Genomic DNA, 26637 nt, shown 5'->3' with positions numbered 1-26637 from the left:
CCGTTATGGTGTGCCACAGGACTTGATGCTCTCCCTCATCCTGTTTAACATACACATGCAACCTGCTGATAGTTTAGCAGTTAAGAACTTGTATACTTTATTACTATGGATGTATTTTGATTACAGCTCAGTGAGATTTTATATCAAAAGCTGAACTCCAATTTGTCACTCTGGATATGCAAGTAAATTTATGATATCCAGGAATTTGCTTGACCAAATGCTGTAATTTAATTCTGGAAAATGCAATAAACTATTTGCTGAAAGAACTTAAAAGCTGCAGCTCGAAATGGAAGAATCAATCATGCATTTTATAGAATCTTTTGTTATTAGGCAGTTGTAGTTCCTCCACAGAATGTAGTAATTATTACTGTGTGGGTGTTTTGAGTACCTTACAGTAACGCCTTTTCCTTTCATGCTGTGGTATATACAAATAAATATGATTATTGCCTTTCTGGGTGTTAATTGCTGTTTCTTCCTGCCCCCAATCCCAACCTTCAACAAGTATACATTAAATATCATTTCTTCAAAACTACGTACATACAGAGCTTAGTTAGTTTAAATATTGAGGACATTAGTTCAGGATAATTAAAGCCAGGAAGTCCTCAACTTAGCATTTTTGGTTTAATGACCATTCGAAGTTACAAAGGCGCTGAAAAAAGTGACTTTTGATAATTTTTCACACCATGGTGAGACCATCCTCAAGGTTTCATAATCAGAATTCAGACACCTGGCAACTGGCACATACTGGTGACGGTTGCAGTGTCCTGGGGATCATGTGGTCATCTTTTGTGCCTGACAAACCAAGTTAATGGGGAAGTCAGATTCACTTTACAACCATGTTACTAACCTAACAACTTTAGTGATTCATTTGGCAGGAAAAGTCATAAAAGTGGGCAAATATCACTTAACAGAAATTCTGAGCTCAATTGTGGTCATAAGCCAAGGAATAGAGTCAATCTATTCTTGCCAAGTACATGAAACAGCGTACTACAATGTGCCAACTAATATGTGCGGGGATGGTGTCAACGTCTTTGTGGTAACAGTAAACATTTTTATTGTAACAATCAAGTCCTATGTCTACTTCTCTGGAAAAAATCCACTACTTGCAAAGGTGTTCTTCGAATGTCCCAGTAAGGAAACTTCAAATGAAAGCACAGCATGCAGTTGAATTGTTTAAACTGTTTAAAATTGGACTGTAGCAAGAATATGTCTTTATTGTTTAAAAGTTTTCTTTCTAGTATACTTTGTGCCACATCTTAACAAATATTTTATAAGCAATTAAGGCAGCAGAGATAAATGGAGTGGAATGTACCAGTTACCCAGAGGCTTGGAGGTGGGAGTTAAACAAAAAGAAGTTGGATTGCACCTCTTAAGAATACAATTCTTGGATTTAATTCAAAATCAGGACAGTAAATCTGAAGCAAAATACAATCCACAAAAAACCCTAACAGACATATTGCCAAAAATGACACTGGGCCAGAGTTATTTGAGTCAAATCTGTTATTTCCATTTAAGCTTTTTAGAACTTAGGCAAATTATCAGTTTATCACGCACCCCATCTCTATCTCAAATTTAATCACTTGATACAGTAAAAAATATTTTTTGCTTCCTTTTTCCTCCACAATATAAAATTCTACTCGCCCAACAGACCAGAGGGTCCATTTCACACACGTATTTTAAAACAGAAGTGGTACAATTAAGTCCTAATGCGAATTGCGATAATTTTTCATACAACAGTCCCAATAATTTTGGTACAATTACACCCAATTTGGTTTGGAAATTATAATTCTCTACAGTATATTAGCACACTGCTCGAGAAACTGTTTTTCTGGAACATTCCTAACTGAATAATCCAATTTTAATACTGTTTTTAACAAAGCCAAGAAGCAGCAGAGCAAAACTGGAATGGAGTATGACAAAAATGTGGTGCTGTATGAACACTAAAAGATAGCTAAAGACTAGCTGATCCAAGTAATATTTCAGACTAATTAGATTACATTTAAGACTAATAATATAGCTCATGGAAACAGAACAAATATTCAAAAGATAGATATTTTTGTTTCATTTGGGGAAAAGATATTGGAATTCCTACTGCACTTGTAAATGCTCTCATAAAAAAGTGCCTGTTAATATCTGACTAAAATCTTTTTTGCTTAAGATTCCAGTGGCTTCATTTATTGATTTTTCATAAAGTGGACTTCTTAAAACCACCATGTGTAATTTTCAGAAAGGATGAAAAGTACAAAATAAGCATCCTTTCCAATTTGCCAATTCAGATAGACTGAATGAGGAAAAATAAAAAATAAAAGAGCTTTTAATGCAGAAATGGAGAATAACTTTCTGAAGCTGAGGCTCTTTAGCTTCCAAAAGAGATCCCCTAAGAAGTGGTGTCTTTTAAAGGAAAGATTATATAAGGATATTCTTTAAAGCCTGTAGTATAACCTACTATATGGATTTTAAACATAATCTATCAATTCTGATCTTCAATCCATAGCTAGAAGTTAAAATTAAACTCGGTAGGCAGTACAAGGATCAATTTAACTGAGTTTTCAGATTCTGGTTGAGGCAGTTCAATCCTATAAAAATCTGTGCCTTTGGTTTCCCTCTGCTGTGTCTTGTCCAGACGAGTTAGCTTTTTAAAAATTAAATTTGTGGTATCAGCTACCAAAAAGAAATGTTTCTTACAAAATGGATAGTTGTTCCTGCCTGAGGCACTCGGCACGAGTGGATTCAGACCTCAGGTGTTTCCTTCAATTTGAGATAAGGCTGGAGACAGAGCACACTTTTAATGTTCTCAGATTGAAATGTTTCTAATAAATTGGATGGACAAACAGAATACTGGAAAAATATTGAAAACCTCCCATGTGGATTTTAGACTCAAGGAAATAAGGTCTGAACCTGTTGCAGATTTCCCCAAGGAAATATTTTCCTTGAAAAGAGCCCTGGTTAACTCCGAAATCCAAAAATGCCTTTGATATATCCTGTAAGACCACTCTTTGCTTTCTGCTCTACTTTATCTTCCAGGGGTGGGAAACTGATGTGGTTGAGAGCCAGATCAAAAAATAAAGGCTTGCATGGAATTGGCTGGAATTCTGGAGGGAAATGCACCAGAGTTGCTTGCTTGCTGACAAGAGAAGGATCCAGGCAGAAAATCTCAAATCGTTCAGAAAGTGGCTTGATATAAAAGGAAGATAAACAGGAACAAAAATTAGTTCATTTAGACAACGTTTGTTACTTAACCCTCTAGTTTAAGGTTTCTCAATCTGCACATTTCCCTAATAAATGGACTTCAGCTTCCTAAACTCCACAGCCAGCATAGTTACGGTTGAGAAGAATTCTGAGAATTGAAGTGCACACATCTGGAACTTGCCACTCCTGGAAAACCTAGCTCTGGTCTAATGACAGAAATATTTAACTTTCTCGATAATGCATTCAAGGCAATGAAGTATCCTATGGACATATGAATAGTTGCTGAGGAAGCCTCAGAAAAGTATCCAAATCTGTTGTGGAAATACTATTATGCTGGCAAATGCAGAAGAGAATACTAAATTTAAGTATAAGTTTCTAATGGAGTTGCAAATAACTGGTTAATATTAGGACTAAGCCAATATCATGCATTAAATAATATCACAAAGCTGCTCTTCTATTTTAAAGAAACCCAATTATGATTAAGGTGATCCCCAATCTATGACTATTGGTTCAGCAACCATTCCAAGTTGCAAAGGCACTGAATGAATAGTGGTTATGACTGATCCTCAGACTTACAGCTGTCACAGCAGCCTGGCAAACACAATTGTGTTTTGAGTATCTGGCAACTCTTTTGCACTTATGAGCGCCCCACAATCACATGACTGCCATTTGCAACCTTCCCAGCAGCTGTCAAAGGGGAAGCTGGAAGGGAACGTTGCAAGCCATGGGGGTCAAGTCTTCTATACCTGCACCCCCTCCCCCAGCTGCTCTGGCCCCTTGCACACCTTCCCAACCCTCTCTAAGGCTTTCTCACACTTGCTAACCTACATGGCACCATCCTTGATCTGCACAAAAGAAGAGCTAGGAGATGGAAAAGTATCAGCCTTCCATATAGTGGCCTTGGTCAAGACTGCCCTCAGCTTCAATTAGCATAAAGGAAAAACAGAAGGCCCACGACATGCAATATTTTAATAATATCATGCACCTAAAACTTCAATTTTCAAAAATATCTTAAATTTTTTGCCAAGCTCACGCTGTAAATCTTTTCTCTGAAATTATGCATAGGTTATGCATAGAAAAAGTGCACAGACAGAACACTCTCATGATTCCTATGGATGTTTCTGGGTATTTTTTTAATTCTTCATTATTCTAATGTTAGCTTTGCAAAAACAAAGCAGCATAATTAAGGAGGCATTCTGGTTTTTTTTCTTTTCTGAATGCTGTTCTCCCAGAATGTTCTTGAGCTTCTTTTCCATCCAATCCATTCTTTTGTATGATGCTATGCCAAAAAAAATAAACTAGAAAACTTTCTAAACAAACAGGAACAATTAAAGATTTCTGTCATTGTATTTCTAATATATGTAATTAAAATTATATACTGACACACTATAACATAAGAAAATAGACTCCTTTTGAAATTGTGCTTTTACCACATATACAGAAAATCTCTTACCTTGCCATCTTTGACCTGGGACGGAGATTCTGCCTCATGACTGTCATCAGCATCTGAAGGAATCAGAAAACTATTTGAGGAAAATGCTTTTACTAGGAAGTAAACCAGAACAAGAACACAAGGCTGCATTTTAAAAATGTGAACAATGAAATTGTCTATAATTTATGATAATGCTTATCTCCAATCTTTCTCCTTAAAATGTAAATGATGCAATGATATCCATTTTTACCCTGTCCCAAATCTAACTGTATAACTGTTCCTTAATATTGTTGTATGTCACTCAGAGTTGCTTCTTCTGATAGGTGGACATATAAATGAGATAGATAGATAGATAGATAGATAGATAGATAGATAGATAGATAGATAGATAGACAGACAGACAGACAGACAGACAGAGAGACAGGGATGGGAGGAAGGGAGGGAGAGAGAGAGAAATATAGTACAATATTACAGAGAAGGGTCAAGGAATGGATGGTTCCAATTGAAGTCTGACACAGGAATGAGTATGCCAAACATACTTATGTTAAGTGAAGTGCATAGGCTTATGCTAATAAATTTAGATAAAAGTTAAGTTATAGAGAAAAAGCTATTGGCATCAAAGGAAAAAAAGACATGTTTGAGCAAAAAAACAATTTGACAATGGTGAAATTTACAAGGAGCAACACATCAGAGGAGAGAACAGAAGCTCAACAGACTTCAAAAGGAGCTTGCCTGAGGTACTTATGACTCTGAAGAATATCAGAGTTAATTATCTTGGTGGCAGAATTCTGGTTAGAAAAGAGTTTTAGGTGTAAAACGATGAACAGAAGTGGACAGAATATGCAGCAGTGAAGGCCACAGATGAACAGATCATGAACCAATATTATCTAAAAGAGTCAAAGTGAAAAGGATTTTTCCTCTCAGTGGTCTACAGAGAATCAATACAGCTTGACAGGGAAGTGAATATATATTTTTTTTATTGTGGCAAAGATGTTTTAAAGTCTAATTTATAACTTTAATTTAGACTGAGCCTATATTTCTTCCCTATAGCCTTTGGGCAGTAGAAAATGATTACGTTTTCTTTCCAGAATTGCCCAGTTAAAGTCACTGAAAAAATAAAGCTATAAAACCACGTTAAAAAAAAGTAAAGTCCTCCATAGCCACTCCTGCCTTCCATTCTGAAATGTTGGCAGACTCTGCCTCTTGAATCTTGAAAGCATTTCTCCATGAATACTGTGTATGTGGGAATCTGGAAAGCCACACTCACCTAAAATGGCAGCTGCTTGCAAGGAGTATTTTTCTGCATTTACTTGAGTAATCAAATCCTGAACATCAGGTAGCTCCTATATAATACAGATCAATTCCACAAAAGACATATACTTAGTAGAGTTTCATTTTTCCTTCATGTTCATCCGACCCACCCACCCGAACTAGATTTGCTAATGTTTCTCTTTTTTCATTGTTGGTAAAATAAAGTAGGGAAAATAAGAGTAGTGTTAAATATTTATGTCCTTTTGTGTTGCCAAACACCAATATATGTGGTATAACAACTCTCTTTCTCGTTCTCCCTCTCTCTCTCACACACACATTGTCTGATGAGAGACAAATCCAAATTATTTGATTTTATAGTCTTAAAAATGGGCATATCGCTCATAAATTTGTTTCAACAAATGAATCGGAACTGTACGTTAGTTAGCAGAATGTAATAAATTTAAATATGTACGCCCTCCCTTTCATCACCTTACAACTCTGTTAATGCATACTTCATAACCCGTTTCCTACCTTTAAGTTGCTTTTTTTAGTCCCAGCTTGAACCTGAACTTCAGTGGCATATTTCAGCACGCGGTCATACAAAACAAGAGCTTCGCTCCATTTTTTCACCAGGACATACGACTGGGCAATGAAAAAGCACCTAGGGGAAACAGAGAACCATACCCCAAGTAGATTGGTAAACTATGGCTTACGTGTTTTAAGTATCAATTAACTCTTTAAGTACTCTCAACTCTCTCTGACAGAGGTGTCAAACCCCGCAACCTGTGGGCTGGATGCGTCACACACTGCCCCCCACCCCCCACCCCCGGTTTAGCAAAGGGGAAAAGTCATGATACGTCATGTGGCGGCAAGAGTTTGACACCCCTGCTGCTCTATGAGCACAATTTGCTTGAAACTATTCACACCCAGTCTTTCCCACTTTGCATCCTCCTCTCTGAACTGCATGGAGGGGAGGGGGAGAAACAATGAAATGATTGTTTCTACAGAAATAACTGGAACATTTCCTACAATTCTGAACTCACTACAGGTAGTCCTCGACTTACAACCACAATTGAGCCCAAAATTTCTGTTAAGTGAGACACTTGTTGAGTGTTGCCCCATTTTACGACCTTTCTTGCCTCAGTTACTAAGTGAATCATTGCAGTTGATAAGTTAGTAAGCTGGTTGTTAAACCAATCTGACTTCCCCACTTTGCGAGTCAGAAAGTCACAAAAAGTGATCTCATGACTTGGGGACACAGCAACGGTCATAAAACGAATCAGTTGCCAAGCATCTGACTTTTGATCACATGACTGTGGGGATGCTGCAAAGACTGTAACTGAAAAATTGACATAAGTCACCTTTTTCAGTGCCGTTGTAACTTTGGTCACTAAATGAACTGTTGTAAATCGAGGACTTCCTTTGCTCAAGTTTCTTGTCTTGCTATCTTTTCAGTTCTCTATCTTGGATGTATTATAATAGCCAAAGGACTTTTTAAACCATATAAATCTGGCTTAGAAAAAGAAATCAGGATGAGAAAAGTGGCTCCAAATTCAGAGTGTTTTGTACTTGTATATATTTCTATGAAATTCCTTGTTATGAACTGGAATCTCTGTCTTCCTTATTTATTCTGCATGTATTATAATGACACTTCCAGGGCAATGAAAAGTAGTAGAGCTAACGTCTACCACTGTTGCAAACATTCATGGAATAGCACAAATATATTTTCTCTTGCCGCTCATTACAGTTTTGTTTGGATCCAAGCCACTGTATAACTGTGATTGAACAAATAACTTTGTTTGGTTGGGAATTACCGGTAAGCCTTATACACCAAGGTCTTTATTCCTATTTCCTTCAGGTAGCTTTTATCTTCTTCTAGGCCAGGAAGTTGTTGCAATTCTGCCAGATTCTTCAGTGTGATCAAAATGAGAAGACAAAAAAAAGCCCCTTAAATGCAAATAAACTTCACAATTAACAGTATAAATATTTTATCCAATTAAATAAATTTAACAGTAGTAAACCAACAATAATTTCATTTACTTTAATCAGCGCTATTTGCTTAACAAAATGATACAGTAGTAGACATGAGCAGAGCATTGTTTTAAAATACTGTAATCTCTTTACAAGGTAATGCCCTTTATCCGCTGTCCAAAAAATAACCTGTAATTATTAAAATTATTTAGGAAGCAACTTTCTTTGTGTGATCCTTAAAAGTAAGGTATATGTTTATTATATTTAGTGGTCATGAAAATATTATTTTGTATGAAGCAAAATTTCACAAAACCTCTTTATTTTCAACACTTCTACAGTGTTTTTAATGAATAGCTTCTGATGCTACCAATTTTCGTGCCCTGTCTGACCTGCACTTCCAGTTTAATAGCACACCTTTTCCCCATCTACTTTGCAGTCACCTTGTTCGAGATAAAAGAAAACTGGAACCATGAGCCTTTCCTTTCCACTTCTAAACCACTCCTTACAGCCTTACCTGTAAGATGATGTCATAAAGGCGTATCAAATCCTGAGGTCGAGGAACACGCTTGCCATCTTCCTCGGGCTGCTGCTGACGAAGGAGTGCCTTCTGCAGTGCCTTTGCCATGCTCTCATTGCGCTTGATTGCTGTAGAGAGCTTGATGTAAGTCAGGTAACTAGAAAGCAGAGTATTAAAAACTGCATTACTACTAAAAGTCACTTCAGAATCATTTGAATATATACAAAGCTAATAGATGATGAACTGGGCAGACGAGAGAGTGAGATGACACCCAAGCGGTCCTATTATTTGTCCTGAATGATTTTAATCTATTCTAGAAAGGCTCTTTACCTGTGCAGATACTGAATATTAGAGACTTTTCCAGAATCTATTTCCAAAGAGTGATCCCTCTGCTTCTGCAGAAAACAAAACATTAGATGTAATTTATTTATTTTAGAAAAAAATGTTTGGATGCAAACACAAAACTGTGGGATAGATGCAGTTTGTTAAAGCTTCACAAAGGATCCTGTAGGACCTACCACCAAATAGTTCTTCAAGCAGACTCAGCAATGATTTTATTTCATGCGTTTTTAACCAAAGGACAGTCAAACGCATAAACCTTCTACTTTATGGCCCACCTGATCTGGCTTCAGCTCTTCACGAACGGCTTGTATTGCATCCCGACACTCACTCAGTAAAGATTCAAACAAACGTTCTTTAGTTTCTTCTTCTTCTGCCTAAATAAAGTAGCACAGAAAACTATACAATTATTAAAATCAATGCTACATTTCTCCTGAAAACAAAAGAAGATAAAACTTTCATTTAACAACTGCACACAGTGAGTCTTACAAACATGTTATATTATATGCAACATTAGTGAAAATTTTATTACTTAGTGATAAACTGTGGAGATTAAGTCTACCATTTTATATTTCGGATATAACAGAAGAGGCACAATTGAGCTCTTCAGATTACTAAAAAAACAAAAAAAAACCTTCCCCAGTGATTCTGTTAATATTTACTAAATTTAATGTGAACCAATAAACAAAACCAACTTCTACTTCATACAATCATGGCATAAAATAGAGCAGGGAGAATATTGGCAAGAACATCCAAAAATCATATATTATTGGGTAAAGAGTTTCATCTCATATTCTCATTCAATAAGCCACACTATGAACTCCCTCTATTTTAGTTCAATTCCATTTTATTTTGAAATTTGCTAAAATGTACTTCCTATTCTAATGCTCAAAACTGTAACTTATTACCACCAGACTGTCAGGAATCTTTTTGTTGTTGATAACCTAGTTTTATTGGCCCTCCTTTCTCCCACTAAACCCCACCCCCCACCCCCACACACCTTCAAAGTCAACAGTGCTATTTTCTGTGCTAGATTAAGGACGGGAAACTAATTGATCTCTGATAGTTTTCCTGCTTCATAATCTAGGATTGCGAAGGAACATTCCAAAAGTTAAAATAACCTTACGTATTCATTAGCATTTTATAATAAATAACGTTTTTGACAGATTAAAATTACTTAACATCCATTGTTTAAAGATGATGTGTTTGGATATATTCTACAATTCAGTTATTTAGAATGTTGACTACTCTGAGCAGATCTCCCAAAAACCCACTGGAATATGAGATTCACAATTTTAGGCCAGATTTTATTATTTTTTAAAATGGCTTTAAAGAACATTCTTTTAATTTATATTTTTTATTCCTCCAATGTTTAACTGGATTAATACAAAGGACTCAGGGAAGTTAAGTTTTCTAAATTTGAATAATCAGAGACAGGTCAGACTAGTTTGGTTGCTTCACCTCTGAGGCCATTTCAACTTCAAACATGCAAAGGGGAAAGACCAGAATATTAATGCTGAAACAAAAGGAAATGAGGTGGAGATTTATTATTTTACTTATATAAAAATGAATTTATTTTCCTTTTCGAACACAGTTATTTATCTTCTAAGATACCTTGAAGGGAAGGAAATAGTTAGCAAATATTCAGGGTTTTGTGGCATATGCTGAGTCATTCCCAAGTCACAGGCAAGGGGTTGCACCAGAGCACAGGAATTAAGACTTTGAAAAAGTTAGTTACAGAAGAGTTAATTAATTAATTTATAGCATATAACTCAATAATCCGAATGGAGAGCACAATATTCTTGGACAAGATTAAGGGTTTCGACAAGTAACTTAAGCTTCCTGGGTCATAAACAGTTTCTCTTTTAAATATGGAATTTAAGAATTTCAATTTTCTGCTTGGAAAAATACCAAAAGCATTGTTTGTTCACATGTCCCAGGGTGAGGTTCACAATTATTACCATCCCTGTAATCCAGGAGTGAGCAAGGCACGGCCCAGTCTTTTCCCATCACAGTATTTGGTGGCAAATAGTCAAGTGACAGCTGTGTTCTTATTACTTCTTGCCATGAACTGTTACCCCCATTTTTAGACAAAGGTTTTGGTTGCTAAGACTGCTTTGTTATCTGGAGGACTCATTGTAATGTATCAATAAGCAGCTTCTAAGAGTCTTTTACACAAATAAGCTGAGTACTTTTTTATTTTATTTTGTTAAATTGCTCGTTTTCACAACACCCTACTTTGGACTTCTTTTTTAATTGAATTAATTTTCAACTAGTCTATGATGGCAATAAAATAAGTTGACCTGGCATGATTTCTTGCCCATATTTAGTGACAAATGAATTTAAATACATAACAAATTATATTTAAATTTCCTCCTTTATATAGAAATCAGAACAGAATAGCTACCAAGTTCACGTGACCACAGGACCCTGCTTAAGAGCTAAAATCACAGGTTTCAGGAGAGTTTACTTACTTGAGCTATAGCTGCTTCAGTATCTGCCAACCCCAACAGAAAGATTCTCACTTTGTCTATTTTCACAGGCACCGTCCTTCCCCTCCATTCCACCTCACTCATAGTGGCGGCCTGCTTTGCTCGAGTCTGTGTGATTAATGACTAGAAAACAGGGAAATTTTGGTTTGGCATTCTAATGGAAAACAGTTATCTCTCACAATACATGTTTCTTACTGTATGCAATAAGTAATGTCAACTGTAAACTATGAAAGTTTAACTTTCAAGTTATTGCAATCACAAATCATGATTATTTTATAGCCAGCTTTACTATGAAGACAGAGACTAACAGGAAACATGTACTTAAACTTTTGCCTCAGACTGAAAGATCCATCAAGGTTGTTGGGAAGCATAAGGTTTTGAGGACTTTCCAAGATTTCCAACAGGATACTTTTTGGCAAAAATGAACATAACTGATTCGCTGGATGGCCTATTGAAGTGGAGGAAAGGCTGGAAGTTTGCTTTGAGTGTTCTCAGGTACAAAAAGGCAAGTTTGAAAGCATACTGATATTTCCCTAATATTGTTTAAGATACATGCTTAAAGAGAGCAAGAATCTTTAAGTTTGCAGGGCATACAATGTATAGAACTTATGGTAGTGTCTACTTGAGGCATAATCCCAAGTCTAATGTAGAATTTAAGTACAAGATTTTAAGCATGGTGCCATAATATTTAGTGGAGCGCAAGGTTTTTCTGCAGCTCAAATTTACATTCAAACCTACAAAGCATTTCCAGGACAAACTCCTAGGGGAGACGATTACTACCAAGAGTGTGTAAGCCTCACAAATAAATGTATGAAGGGCTCTGTATGAAGTTGTTGAAGTTATTATATATGAAGTTATTGATAAAAAATTGAAGTGGAACATGAGAAATGTATTGTCCACAAAAGTACAAGCTTTAAAATGCCAAACTATTCTGTTAGTAGTTGCAATGAGCAGATAAAATACTAGCTCAAATTCTATGTCATGTGAAGATGACATGAACTATACAACACATCGTTTTTTCAACTGCAGCCCAAATGCTTTCTATCTTTTTAAATACAGTAGACAGCAACGCAACAGTGTTTACAAGCAAGTACTAAATTTCTGCTGCAATTTATATAATTTGCAAAATGACAAAATCATACAAATGGTACACTTTGGGGCAGCACAAAAATGATAATTTTTAAAATTAAACAAATGAATTAATCAGATTAGGAGAAACAAAGGAAATATTTTAGAACTATCCACAAGGAAGACCCATCATTATTTTAAACAGATGGTATTTGATTTACAGAAGAAGATGAAGACATTAATTGTATTAGTTGCCTATCTCTCCTGTTAAGTCTTCACAGAACCAGAATCTATAGTCCTTTAGTTTTTTTTAAACAGCAATCTTAGTCACCTCTGCTGCAGTGACAATGAAGAGTTACAGGTTTCTTAACTCTACTATCTTAATTTTGCTTTTGTGTTTTTAAATAACTTTCAAGTATTATTTTGTGAGATAATTACAAACACATTGTATTTTAGATTTCTTAAAAGAAAACTAAAAGAAAAGTGACGTATCAATTAAAATCAGGCATTGGTAACAATTCCTTCAAAAAGGAAGAGTGTGAAATTAATTACCTCTAGTTTTTCAGCAAGGAGCCCTTCGGTGCCTCCAGTCCTCAGCCTCATTTGCATCAGCTCACTAATAGCAGACTGGTCACCTAAGAAATAAGGGACAGAATTCAATTAGCCTGTCATCCAGCACAATTTCTCACTTAACAAAAACACACAGCAAAGCTTCAAGAAAGCTCGCAGCACAGGGGATGGTAGCAACACAAAGCATGTATTTTAACCTATTTAAATAGACAGAAATGTGCAAGAAACTAAGAGAATCAGAATATCAGCTGCTACACACTAAAAATCTTAGAAGTGCCAAGCATATCCAAATGATATATTTAATACTGTATATATCTAAATATTAACATCTTGGTCTACAATATATATAAAAATATTTGCATGATTATACAAATCAAAGAATCGAACTTTAATCAATAAATAAAATTGCAATCTGCAGCAAAAGACAAAAATGTGAGGGAAGGTTTTTTAGCAGTCTTCCATAAAAAATTTTTTTCTTTTTGCAAGAAGGAAAAGATGTTGCTGTTTTTTATTTGGATATTCTTAAGATTTGGATCATTTTATTTGGGTAAATGAAGAGAAAATGTTAAGAATCCCATTAATAACTGTCACCTTGGACATTTGCATGTTCCTCTCAGAAAATATGAAAGCTTGGATTTGTATGAATATAAATATCACACTGAAAATTATTCTGTATTCAGTCTAACTAATGCATTAATTTCACAGGCAATTGTATGAGAATAATGGAGTCCCTGATGCTCTTTGAGCTTGATTGTTTTCTTGCAGATATTTCATTACCCAGCTAGGTAACATCTTCAGTGCTAGAAAGTAGCACGGTTTGCTCTACGTACATAGCTTACCCTGTCAATGTTGGTAGGAGTGTATAAGAATAATAATTATTAAATTCTTTCAATATACAATTTTTCTTCTTGATTTACTTACCAATATTATAAGCACAATAGCGAATATTTGGAGAGATTTCTTCCACTCGCTGATTATATAATATTGCCTGCTCCTCCGTGAATGCACTAGCCAGCTTTTCATAAATGGTTCTGCAAAAGGAAAGTAAAAATTACTGTAAATAGTCAGTACTTTACAGTATTAAAAACCTTTTATTTCTATTTGAGGGATTACTGCAATAATACTGAGCCTTTAAGCTTCATCACTAAGCTATGCCAAAGCAAAATTACACTGCTTTTTAAAAAGTTCAAGAGAAAAAAAAATTCTACATCCAGAAAAATCTGAATGGGAAAAACTGTTTATTTGATAGACAATGGACATAGAAATAAAAAAAATGAAACTCACTTGCACTTGTTGAAAGCCTCCATTGCTGCCTTCCATTCCTGATGCTCAAATCGGAGCATACCTGTGAGGTAGGCTGTGTATGCCTATAAGAAAAATGAAGATGGATGATAAGTAGTGCAACTGTATAGTAGCCTACTGAATTTAGATTTTCCCATAATTATCAAAACATAACAGGAAATATACCAATATCAAGTACAAATGAGTATACTATTTATTTTCATGAAAATAAATAGGTGTGCTATGGAGCCCAAATTGTGTTATTACTACCTGGACAATATTTTTTTCAGACACCTGTCTAAAATGAAAATGTATGCAAGATTACATGAGTTGTTTTTCCACAGGAAATAGTAGTGGTGGAATATATTCTTTTTAGTTAGATTGCTAGAAAAATGACTGCTGGCCAAATATTCATATTACTTCATATTAGATTAATAAGACATGCAAAAGTTCCATCAAAATATCATGACCCTGATTATTCTAACTGCAGAATGGCCTAATGAGTTTCAGGGATAGAATTTCGTACAACCCAAATGATCAGCATTTGAAACAGAGGTTTTTATAAGGTTGGGTTTTTTCTTCCTATTTTTTGCATATCAAGTAACACAACAGAAGGTTGGCCCTTCTGAAAATAGTTTGAGTTGTGTCTGAACAGACTATAATAAGCTTTTTTTCCTTTCTTTTTTCTGTATTCTTCACTGGGGCTTTTATTATCTACAATTTAGATCTAATTGTCCACTAAGAAATTAACTCTAGTGCATTTTGTCTGCCTTTCTAGGAAAGTTTTAAAAGCTAATACTAACCTGAGCTTCCAGCTTTGTCTTAGCATCCACACGGCTACTTTCACAGAGATGCTCCAGTTCCTCAGCATATTTTACTGCTTTGCGTAGGCGAGATAACAAATGAAAACGTTTGCGTGGTTCTGTGTTGGCTTCTTGCTTAAGCTGCATTGCATAACTCCAGGCTCTTTCAGCATCCATAAGAATTAGGAGTAAATATCTATGGCATAAGATTAATGAAAAATTATTCAAAGCTCTTATAATTTCCCTTGGAGAATTTCAACAGAAATATAGAACAGATGTATCTGTTCTTATACTTCTGTCCCAATCACACATCTTGTCTAAAGCCAATCTCAAAGTCCCCTTCTACCAACTGATTGATTAGATTTACATCACACCTTCCTACTGAAGGACACTTCCACAAGCCTTCTTTTATCCTTACAATCATGGGAAGATCAACTTTGCCTTTCCTCATTTATTATCTTGATAGAAGATTTTGATAGTACATTTATATATACAAGAACATTCTAGAAGTACAGTATTTCTGATCCTGTATCCAGATGACATGCATTTTGAACAGTGTAGCACTAATTGCAAAGGCCATATTTACCATTCTCAATACTTCATTCTAGCACACGTAACAGAGACTGGAATGTTTGTTATATGGAATTGAAACAACTTTAAATGCACTAAAATGTTTTAAAATACCTACATCATTTCTAAGATTTGCTTCCAGAACACAAAAGTAGTTTACTTTGTAAAATAACTGTATTTTTCTGTATCTGAGAGTATTCAAAGACATAGGGCAATTTATTTTATCAACGTTTCATATTTTAATGTAATTTTGGAATTTGGTTAACCTCTCTTTTGTTCAGGGTGCTATCCCCATCTTTTTCTATGAGGACAGAAGAAAGAAAGAGACCCAATTCCCATCTCCAACTCAAAAATGGAAGGCAGAAATAGTTTAGCTTGCTTGATCTCCAAGCATAACACAAAGTCTCTGTTCAGAGTTTCTAGGAGAAATAGAGGCTAGGCATCCTGACCTCATCTTTGCATTCCCAATTTATTCTTGGAAACTGAGGCTTATTACAGTTCTGTAGCTTCTCCAGGCAACCAACCCCTCTCAAAAAAACCTGTACAGTTAGATATTAATGCAAAAGTATGCAACAGATCTTTCTGTTTATGGAATTGGAGACGGAACAGGCATCTGCAAAGGAAATTTGATAAATCAGCATAACCTATTCTGCTGGGTTAAAAAGAGGGTGCTAGATACAGCCCTTTATATCTTACAGTTATGGAACCTTCCAGTACCTGTTATCAGATAATAGCTCTTCTGTTATTTTTTTCCCTGTGAACTTGTGCCTATTTCCCATCTTGAAGTTAAGAGTTTTTCTGAGCCTCCTTAGTCGACGGGAGCAGTAACCTCTTCAAGGGGTGAAGAGAAAAGAAATGGTTAATTCTTATTCAGAGTAATATTTGTTTTCAATCTACTTTCCCTACCCTCCCATAAAAAAATGTTTCAAGAGAAAATACTGCTGCAATCTATAAAATATGATGATATAAATAATAAAGACTTGAAGGAAGTCATTCAGAAAAGATACGACCATAGAAAGAGACAGGCACGAAAGCAAAATAAGTCAATTCATATATCAATTCTTAAAGTAAAAATTTACAGGCATAGAAAAAATGCATTTGAAATTGAAAATTTCAACTATTTTTAAGCTAAAATTCTTCTCATAAATGGATTGATAGCTGAACTGAAATGGAGTGATATCTACAGAAAACTTATCTTCAAAGTTATATGGACTGATGAACATTAAGTTTCACCAGTGCACATGTGCCAGAGGTGCAACTTACATGGTTAGTGAGGTGGTTTTTCAGGGAAGTAATTTATGAGATAAAGCCTGAATTACAAAAACATTCTCAGTCTACTTGGATATAGTGTTCCAAATTATATTTTATCCAATTATGTACCAGAAAATATGTAGCGCATATACAAGACATGAGTCATACATACATACAAAATTGATTGATAGTGAGATTGGTGGCACAGAAATTTAAAAATAAACCAAACCAAACCAAACCAAACCAAACCAAACCAAACCAAACATGGTCAGAACTTTCCTAAAACAGAGCAACAAAACCATGCTTAATTTAAAAATATACCACATAAGTTATTAAATCCATGCACGCCTGATTCCCAGTGATATTAAAGACAAAAGAGTTAGCACTGATATCTAACTCATTCTACTTTTAATTCTAACTCATTCTACCTTTAATTTCTTCTGTAAAATCAGCTGCATCATTTGTAACTATTGAAATAAGCATTTTTTATTAATAAAAACAAAGACATTTCTTGTTCAACTGTTAACTTCCTTTCATACTAACCTGTATCTCTGAAAATCACCATGACGTAGGCCATGTTGCTGCTGTGATTCTTTAATAATCTGAAGAACTAAGACTTATTAAGGAAACTTCCAACAATATAACTTATACAGTTAAATCACATAAAATATACTGTACATTTTATTTTAGTATTTTTAAAAGTTCAGTTAGTGACTGTTTCTGAGCATGATTATAATGGAATAGCAGCTGGATGACAAAGGTTTTCCTGCATTCATATTCTAAGCCTACAAGTTTCTAATGCCTGTTTGGCTTTGGAATAAAACGGATACAATTTTACCAACCCTGAGATATGTTAATTAAAACCTAATGTAATTTTAAAATAATGATTTACTACTGAGATTGGAAATTAACAGAATTACTGTATCCTGTATTTGCTATTACTAATTAGATTCAGTGGTAAGCTAATATAAATATATTTTTAATTTTGGCTTCAAAATCACTTCCCAAAGATAAGCTATACAATCTGAGGAAGTAAAAAATTTCTAGAATTACAGATTAACCATTATATATCACTGTTGTGCCACTAATTAAAGATGTGCAGTAAGTGTCATTAGAATATTCACAAAATTTACAAAATTAACATTTCAGGTTCACATTCTTTCTGTGCAGCATTTTACTTTACAATTGGACAGCATAATTTAATTATCACCCTGTAAAATGTGAATAACTTTTTGAAACTTATCTGCTATATTCATTTCACATTATCATGAAAGATCTATAAACAGAAATATGGTTGCTTATTCAACAAATTTCTAACATGGTGCATACAAAGACCTGATATTTCGCCTCCTCCACAAACATGGAATCCCTTGGGATAATTCCACAAAAAGAAGGAAACACGAAGCATAATTTAGACTAGAAGACCTCCAAGGTCTCTTCCAACTGTTATTCTAACTTTTCAGTTACGAGTTTAGTTGCTTTGTTTTACAAATCAGAGTCTGCTTACCTATTGCCTATAAAATCCTAAACTTGGCTAATGAGTTATTCTATGCAATGTTTTTTTTTTTTTTGGGGGAGGCCAAAAAAAAGCAATGCAGTTTCACATTGTAACTAATTAATTGTAATACATCTCAGAGCTATGGGAAGTCTCTAACCTCCAATATGCCTTGGACTATATATTTCCTCAATGTTAATTTCAGAGGAGGTGTCCACTTGAAAGTCAGCCAAATACATCGATCGTCACTAGCCGAAATTCGGGAAGACAAACCAGTTAGAAATTATAAACGAAGTTCGGAAATTTCTCAATGAAGAAGCCGAAGCCTGAGAAAGGCTCGCCCTTCGCCTTAAGTGACACGTCCCCATTAGCGCTTTCCCTTCCAACGTGCCCGTAGGATACTCTCCAGGCCCAGGCTATCTCCGAGGCCACTGGACTTGGGTTTTTCATTCTCCTTGTTATCCTCTAGGGTAGCCATGGAACTAGCGCCGCTGCTACTGCCACTACCACGACCGCCGCCGCCGCTGCTCCCGGCCATCTGCCGCTCAGCCGCCATCTTGCACCCGTTCCGCTTGGGCCGTGAAGCATCACGGGACAGGAAGTAGAAGGTGGTGAAAGTGCCACGCTCACCAGTCGCCAACTCTGAGGCTGACGGGACGGTGGAGGACACGCGCATGCGTGTTCGGAAAGCGGCTCTTGGTATGGGCGCCGTACTTTGGCTTGCTCGCTGGCCCTCCAGGTTTAAATGTAAGGGAATAAAAGTCGTAGATTTTAAAGGCAACGCGCCAAATATGCTTGCTAGAGCGCGCCGCGGGCTGGATATGCTTTGGGCTCGCCGAAGATGGAGATGGAGATATGGAGAGTCTGTGAAAGTCCGGCCATTGAAAGGATTATATTAATTATCAATTATATTATAAAATGCTTTTATAATGACTGGAGGCTTTCAAGAAGAGACTGGACTGCCATTTATTTATTTATCTTTATTTGTCAATTGCTTATAAGATAATAGGTATAAGTAAAAATATAGTTATGAATACATATAAGAAAAGTAAAAAATATAAAAGAAACAATAGGACAGGGACGGTAGGCACGTTGGTGCGCTTTTTTTTGGTCAGAAATGGTGTAGGGTTTCCTGCTTGGGTGAGGGGACAAGATGACCTACAAGGTCCCTTCCAACTCTGTTAATTTGTTAAATCTGTTAATAGGGTTGGGCTACCTGTGGTTTTTTTAAGGTGTTGTTGAAGTACTAGCCATGCAGATCAGGATAAGGCTGGTGGCGATGGGAATTGGAGTGGGAATTCAAGAAATCAGGGCTACAATTTTTCCATTCATTTTTTTCCCTATGGAAAACTCTGCTAGTTTTTTGCCTGTTGAACCTTGTAAAGGAGCACAAGACTTTGAATGTGTGTGTGTGTGTGTGTGTGTGTTAAGCTGAGGAGAATTGCTGTGGAGTCTACAGCCTCAAAATTGAAACAATACATCGTAATAATACAAAAAGAAGGCAGTTATGATTCTTGATTGTATTTTTTTCTTATGTACACTGAGAACATATGCACTAAAGACAAATTCCTTGTGTGTCCAATAAAGTATTCTATTCTATTCTATTCTATTCTGCTTGGTCTGAGTTAGTCGATAAATCACATAAATTTGATTTAGCTGTAGATGTTGTCTTCTTCAATTTTTAAAGAAAACTGATGAGATCATTTTATTTTATGAAGGATTTGTGAAATAGTTAAGCCACTGATGCCCTGAATAACTGGTGAGGGAGTGGTTGTACAAACTGAAATAATAAATTGGTATTAAGCGCGTTGTGTCCATTTCTGCTCTATATTCTTTCCGAAAGACAACTAAATTTTAGCCTATTGTATCCTGGTGTTCAGACACGGTAACAAAGAGGGAGTCTTAACACTGGAAAATTTATAGCTGCAAAAGCACCTGAGTAGTTTTATTAATTTATAAGGGAACATCTGGTTGAATTGCTGAATTACAATGCAATAACTTTATTATCGTTATTAATTAAAAGGGAAACTAAATTTTGAGGCAGCAAATAAAAATAATATTAAAACTTAATTATAAAATTGATTTGTTAATATTGCCTGAAACAATATAAGCCTCTTGTAGTAGACAAACAAGCCCAGCAGATCGACAGTCCTTTTTACAATGGGTAGTCCCAATTACAATGGCAATTGGGACTGGAATTTCTGTTGCTAATTGATGCAGTCATAATGTATGACTGTCTTGCTTAGCAATGGCAATCCCTGCAGTCCTGGTTACTTTTGTTAACTGAATGCCACATTTGCTAGCTTTCCACAATCAAACCCAGTGGGGAAACCAGAAGGAAGCTGCAAGTTCCAGGCTGGCTGGCTGACTGGCAGGCAGGCAGATAAGTGGCTGCTGCCAGATGTGGGAGGAAGCAAAGGGATCCGTAAGGCTGTGAGAGAGGGTCTTCAAGGGGGCATAAGGTGCAGGTTGGGGTGGTGGTGCAAAGGTGTGCACGAGAGATGTGGATTGGAGGGTGTGAGGTGGTATGCAACAAGTGCAAGCTGGGGAAAGTGCATGAGGGTGTGAGGGTCAAGGAGAATGCATGAGTGGCCATTGCAGAGGGACTCAGAGCAGCTGGGGGAGGATGCACAGGGATGGCAGACTTCTAACTTGTGACCTTCCCTGCCAGCTTCCATACTACCTTTCTATGGCAGAGAACATTGAAATGATAATCACACAGATGCAGGACAGTGCAGCTGGTTGTAAGTGCAAACAGGTTGTTGCAATCACATGGTCATGGAGGTGCTGGGATGACTGGAACTCCAAGGACTGCTCACAGATACCACTTGTTCAGCGCTGTCATAACAGCCACTGAATAAATAAAAGTCCAGGTCTATCTGTACCTGCTTATTTGAATTTTTATTCCCAAGGGCATAACTTTGCATCTTCCTTCAGGTCTTTAGCATCAATCAATGGTTTCTAACTTAGTTAAAGTGAGCATAGTTACCTACTGTAGCATTCTTTGAGTACCTGAAAATATATCACAGAGAAGAGAAGAGATATTATTGGGTAATAAAGTCATGGGAGGACAGATTCCAGGTAAAGATTAAAAAAAAAAATCTGACTGTTAATGTTGTATATGTTGGGGTGATAATGGGCTCTACTAAATGGGAGGAGCGTCTAGATGAAGCTGTGGATTGAATTCCATAGCCTGACAGAACCTTTTCATTTCTTTGATTTTGTTTACAGAGGATGAAGAGTGAATGGGAAGAAATTTGATTTGTTCATCTCTTTCCAAATTATACTTTAGTTACATTATGAAATCTGAATGAGCTTAAGGAGAGAAGGAACCTAGAACTAAGGAAAAAGTTCTTGAAAGTTAGAACAATTAATCAGTGGAATGACTTGCCTCTAGAAGTTGTAAATGCTCCAACGCTGGAGGTTTTTAAGAGAATGGACAACTTTTTGTCTGAAATGGTATAGGGTTTCCTGCTTGAGCAGGTGTTGAATCCCTTCTTCCATTATTGCTCCTTGATATTTAAAATGTGTTGGCTGGGACTCAAGAGATACTAGATAAAATCAAATTTAGAATATATTTATGGCTAAAAATTTCCCTATCTCATATTCACTTGTCTAGTCTCCTTTAAAAATTAATTAAATTTCATTTGATTAAGTTCTGATCATTCTTGTGCTTAACTGTATTTTATGTAAAACATTTCCTTCAACTGATCCTGAAACCCTCCTCCCCAAATTTAGTTTCAATGAATAATCTCTAATTCTAATTTCTCCCCTTTGTACATGCCATGTTTAAAATATTTGTATTGGATCTCATCTTCTTGGTCTTTGTTCTAAGTTAAAAAGCCCCCAGTTCTGTATCCTTTCCTTCTAAAGCAGCTGTTGTAATTTCCTATAATTTTGGTTGTGCTTTCCTTGCACAAAAAAACTTTTCAAGTGCAGTATTTGGAACTATGCACCAGCCTTGGAATTGGGCTACTGGATGTGCTTAATTCACAGAAGTTCCACTCTTCTCTCCAAAGGGTACTTAATTCTTTTTGTTCCAATGCTGATCACAATGGGGAAGTGAAATAGACAGGCTCCAACTAGTTCATTTTCTTCATCCTTCCAGTCATACATTATATTCCTTCTCTGGGCATTTTTAATCATTTTCAAGCCAATAGGAAGGATATTGTTTTGCCTTGTAAAATGCATTCACACTTCATTTTTCGATGGTACTTTGTTCTGTTAATAACTGCTGCTTTGTGTGATACAGTTCCCATTTGGAGAAGGGTGATGTTTCTCTTTAAAATGAGCTTGGCATAACATCTCACACTTGCATCTCTTCTGCCTGTGTGTGTAAGGACATAAACGTATGAATGAAGGTTGTTAAACTGCTGCTTCATCTCATCTCTTTCACACCACCTCTGTGGTTTCTATGCCATTCCCTCTAATCCGAAACGAACCATGTGCTATTGCGTACTGTTTGGATTGTGAACGAGAAAGCCAATGTAAGCAGATTACTTTTTAAAGAGAAAGCCAATGTAAGCAGATTACTGCACAGTGGATAACTTCAAAGCCTCAGTGTTTTTTCACTGGGATAATGAGAGTAAAGAGATGCTTCTTATCTGATGGCTCCCTTCCTGGTCATGTTTTATACTTTATACTAGGGTCTGAGATAGACCACTGAATCCGGCTAAGTTCCAAGGATATTGAATAGAACTGGAATTAATACTCAGGTTTTCTCAACATGCTGCCTTCTAGATGTTTGGATCTATAATTACCATTATCCGTAGCCAACAGAGAGATTAAGAACTATTACATATAAATACACTGGCAGGACGTCAGCTTGGGAATGGCTTCACTAAACTTTTAGTGAACAAGTATGCTTTAAAGAGAAGTAAGAGCTAGTAATATACATCTGTATCATGACCAAAGCAGAAATCTGAACCAAACCATCCTCTCTGAGACGTTGCATAGTCAGTCTTATTCCTCAAGCTTGGTGATTCAATAAGGATTTATATTACCTGAGAACCAGGGGTGGGATTCAATTTTTTAACAACTGGTTCTGTGGGCATGGCTTAGGTGGTGGGAGTGGCTTAGTGTCATGTGACTGGCTGGATGTGGCTTGGTGGTCATGTTATTGGTTGGGCGTGGCCAACTCAATATCACTCACATTGAGCCACGCATCTCCTCACCTGGCCTCTCATGACTGTGGGGATGCTGCAACAGTCATAAGTGTGAAAAATGGTCATAAGTCATTTTTTAAAGTGCCATTGTAACTTTGAATGGTCACTCCACACAAGCAAAGGACCAGCAAAGGAGGGAAAAAAAAAACTCCAGAGAAGTTCCTGAGACAGGAAGTCTAGTCCTGCCAAGAATGTAATAAGGGTTAATGGAGAGGCAGTTTCTGTAAGCAACACCAGAATATTTCTTTCCTGCCTTCCTTACAGGATTAGGCCAATAATTTATTCTAACAACCAGTTCTCCAAACTGCTTAGAATGTTAACAACCGGTTCTAGCGAATAGGTGCGAACTGGTAGAATCCCACCTTTTCTGTATCCTGTACAGAGGAGGATTTATAAGCTGTACAGATGCAGATAGATAACTGAACAAGACGTCCATAAAAAAAGTACATTTATTGGTTCATCAGGTATCCTCATAACTCACATTTGTGACTAAGTTCTTCTTTAATGACCAATCCTTTGTAGGGTGGACAGCTGCATCACTACCCGCTTCAAACCCCTCTGATCCATACATGAAGCGAACGGACACGCACCATGAAGATGTGGCATGACCACGAACGCGAAGCCAAACAACAGGATCACAGTTTGCCAGCTCAAATCCCCCGGCAACTAAGACTAACCTGAGCCCAACCAAGCCCCCACCTGAACAAAAAAAAAACCCAGCCAATCAGAACACAGCCAAACCCCCTACCAATGAGAACACACCCCCACCCAATCAGAACACAGCCAAGCCCCCACCCAATCAAGTCACACCCCCACTAGCAGTTAAAAGGAAGAAGCAGCTGCAAGCTCACATTACTCCGAGAAGCACAAAGCCGAAGACACAAGCCTGAAGATGATGAATGAGACTTCATTGAAACGTCGCCTAGATGCTTCCAATTTTATGCGGGAGAAAACCCGAATAACCAAAGATAGATAGATAGATAGATAGATAGATAGATAGATAGATAGATAGATAGATAGATGCAGGTCTTGGCGTGTTTGGGTCTTTTCCCGTGTAAGATTGAGATATCTTGGCGACATTTTGACAAGGTCCCACTTGCCATCTTCAGGCTTCTGCTTTCAGCTTCATGCTTGTGTGAGCAAAGCGTGATCGGAGCTGCTGTCTCTCTTTAAATACTGGTGGGGAGATTGGCTGTGTTGTCATTTCTTGATTGGTTGATGGAGTTGATGTCTGTAGATTGGCCAGCTTTTTCATAAGAACATTTGTGGCTGAGTTATTGGCTGTGTGTCTATCAGCCTCCTGTGTTGTAACAACCTGGGTAATGGGCTGTGTGATGACCTTCTGAGTTCTATTGTTTTGACATCCTGGGTCTTGTGCTGTAATCTCCTGGGTCATTGGCTGTGTTGTAACATCCTGAGGTTTTGTGGTGTAACCTCCTGGGTTCTGTGATGTGATATCTTGAGCGGGTGGTTGTGATGTGACGTTCCGGGTTTTGGTTTGGCACCGGAATGTCATATCACAGCCACCCGCTCATGATAATGTTAATTTTCAACCATTTCAACCATTGATTTTTTTTTAAGTATAATTAATTCTAAGCAAGTTCAGCATTTTATCCAATGCCTAATTAATTCCAGATTCTGTATGTTATTCCCAATTCCATCCTTGATTTTGTTATAGCTCTTTTGTAGTCCAATTTTTTTATTTACCTTATATTGTATTCTTGCTTTCTATTCACCGCTGTTATACTCTCAAGCGAGGAATCCTTCGTTCTGTTTTTCGGGATTATTAAAACAAAAAGTTCAGCTTCTCTTAGCTGGTTACACGCTGCTCACCACTTCACCGCTCCAGCACACACTTAAGTCCTGGTAGCTTCCCGTCTTCAGGGCAGCCAATAAAACTGCCGCTTCTCCCTGTTTCCAGGGGAGTATACCAAGCCAGGGAGGGGAGAAGTGGCTCCCCTCAACCTGGCTGGTGGTCTCCCCCTCTTCCTCCACCCCTCCGAGATGGGTCTGATGGTTCTGGTCCCATAGGGACCCCTCCAACAGGGTAAGTACGGGTTGAAGCCATGCACAATCACAGTCTCCATCCATCCTCGATGGAAGTGCCACCAGAAGTCAGTCTCTATGTTTCTAGTATCTTTCTCCTGGCTTGGAACTGAAACAGATGGACAATTCTTTCAAAAGGTATATATGTATTTGAATTTTCTTGTGGTTCTAATTTGAAATGCTGGCAATGAAGACAAATACCTCTGGAGAGAGAAAAGTTCACAAAGCAAGAATACTGCAACTGTAGCTGTTTCAATGAAAAGGAATTGAAATCCTTTTCCTCACCTGTGAGTTGTTCATTAATATGTTTCCAATTGTGGAATACAGCTTAACTGGAATATTACCTTGTCTGAGGACTGTCCTAATTGCTCCATGGAGCATCTCTTCTTCCTCATAGGTTCTAGGTATCTTGGAGACTCTTTCACCTATGGAATCTCCTTTTCATGATAAGATCTTGGTTTGTTGCATTTTCTGACCCAAAGGAATATCAGGATCCCCATGAATAAGCCTTGTGGTGGGGATCACCCTGCTTCAGAGATACAAGTGGTTCCATCTCTACCATATTCCAGAGGACCATTAAAACCTGATTTTTTTTCAGTGGATCTTTGGGGAGGAAGTGATTCCAGATGTTGTGGTGACTGGTAGAGGTACAGTTTGCATTTTTAAATTATACTTATGCATATAAACTAAGTATAATTTTAAGAATACAAACCAAAACTCGCCAATATCCTAATTTGTTTTCTATATGAACCAGAAGCCCCTTGAAGTTGTGGCTTCATCTAAGCTTCCAAAATGATGCATCAAAATCAATAAATAAAAACCTACTCATAGAATGGATAAAAAGTGCTTATGTGGAGGCAATGGCCCTATTAATTACTATGGAGCAATTTCAAGAGTAATGATCAGACAGGGAATCTTGTTGTTTCTAACAGGGACACTGAAGTATCCTTAAGCTGCTTTCATAGACTAACCTAGTAGTTTTGTGATGTCCCTGGTCACAAAGCTGCAAGGAAAAAAGTATGTTCTGAACTGGCAAAACGGATGCAGATCTGTTGCCTTCTGCCCTCAATGCTTCCTCCTCATTTCCCTGATCCTGAACAGCATTCCAATCAACCCTTTGCCTAATCGGTAGCAAACTTCCACAATCGACTATAGTTTGTAAATCATAATGGCCATCTTCACACATTCCTCTAAGCC

The 26637-nt window shown here is 36.9% G+C and overlaps 1 protein-coding gene across 2 annotated transcripts; it reads right to left on the bottom strand.

Moving 5' to 3' along the window:
* Positions 1 to 1167: 1167 nt before the first annotated feature.
* Positions 1168 to 18803, bottom strand: SRP68 (signal recognition particle 68). 2 transcript variants are annotated; one of them, XM_026702034.2, is made up of 16 exons: positions 18632 to 18803; positions 17278 to 17344; positions 16201 to 16314; positions 14914 to 15109; positions 14114 to 14196; positions 13751 to 13860; positions 12812 to 12894; positions 11174 to 11314; positions 8978 to 9076; positions 8691 to 8755; positions 8358 to 8517; positions 7687 to 7781; positions 6404 to 6533; positions 5889 to 5964; positions 4643 to 4695; positions 1168 to 3174 (listed from the first exon to the last, which is right to left on the bottom strand). In XM_026702034.2, exons 1-16 carry the CDS (start codon positions 18783 to 18785, stop codon positions 2947 to 2949), a joined length of 1854 nt encoding a protein of 617 aa, XP_026557819.1. In that variant the 5' UTR covers positions 18786 to 18803; the 3' UTR covers positions 1168 to 2946. The 2 variants fall into 2 exon arrangements, with proteins under 2 accessions (XP_026557819.1, XP_026557818.1); XM_026702033.2 differs by having other exon boundaries at positions 17278 to 17336.
* Positions 18804 to 26637: the final 7834 nt, after the last annotated feature.

This window comes from Pseudonaja textilis, chromosome 2 (assembly GCF_049901715.1).
Source record: "Pseudonaja textilis isolate UNSWEBS1 chromosome 2, rPseTex1.2, whole genome shotgun sequence".
In the NCBI taxonomy this organism is placed as follows: Eukaryota; Metazoa; Chordata; class Lepidosauria; order Squamata; family Elapidae; genus Pseudonaja; species Pseudonaja textilis.
The sequence above is the reverse complement of the archived record's forward strand: the minus strand, read 5'-3'. Positions and strand labels throughout refer to the sequence as shown.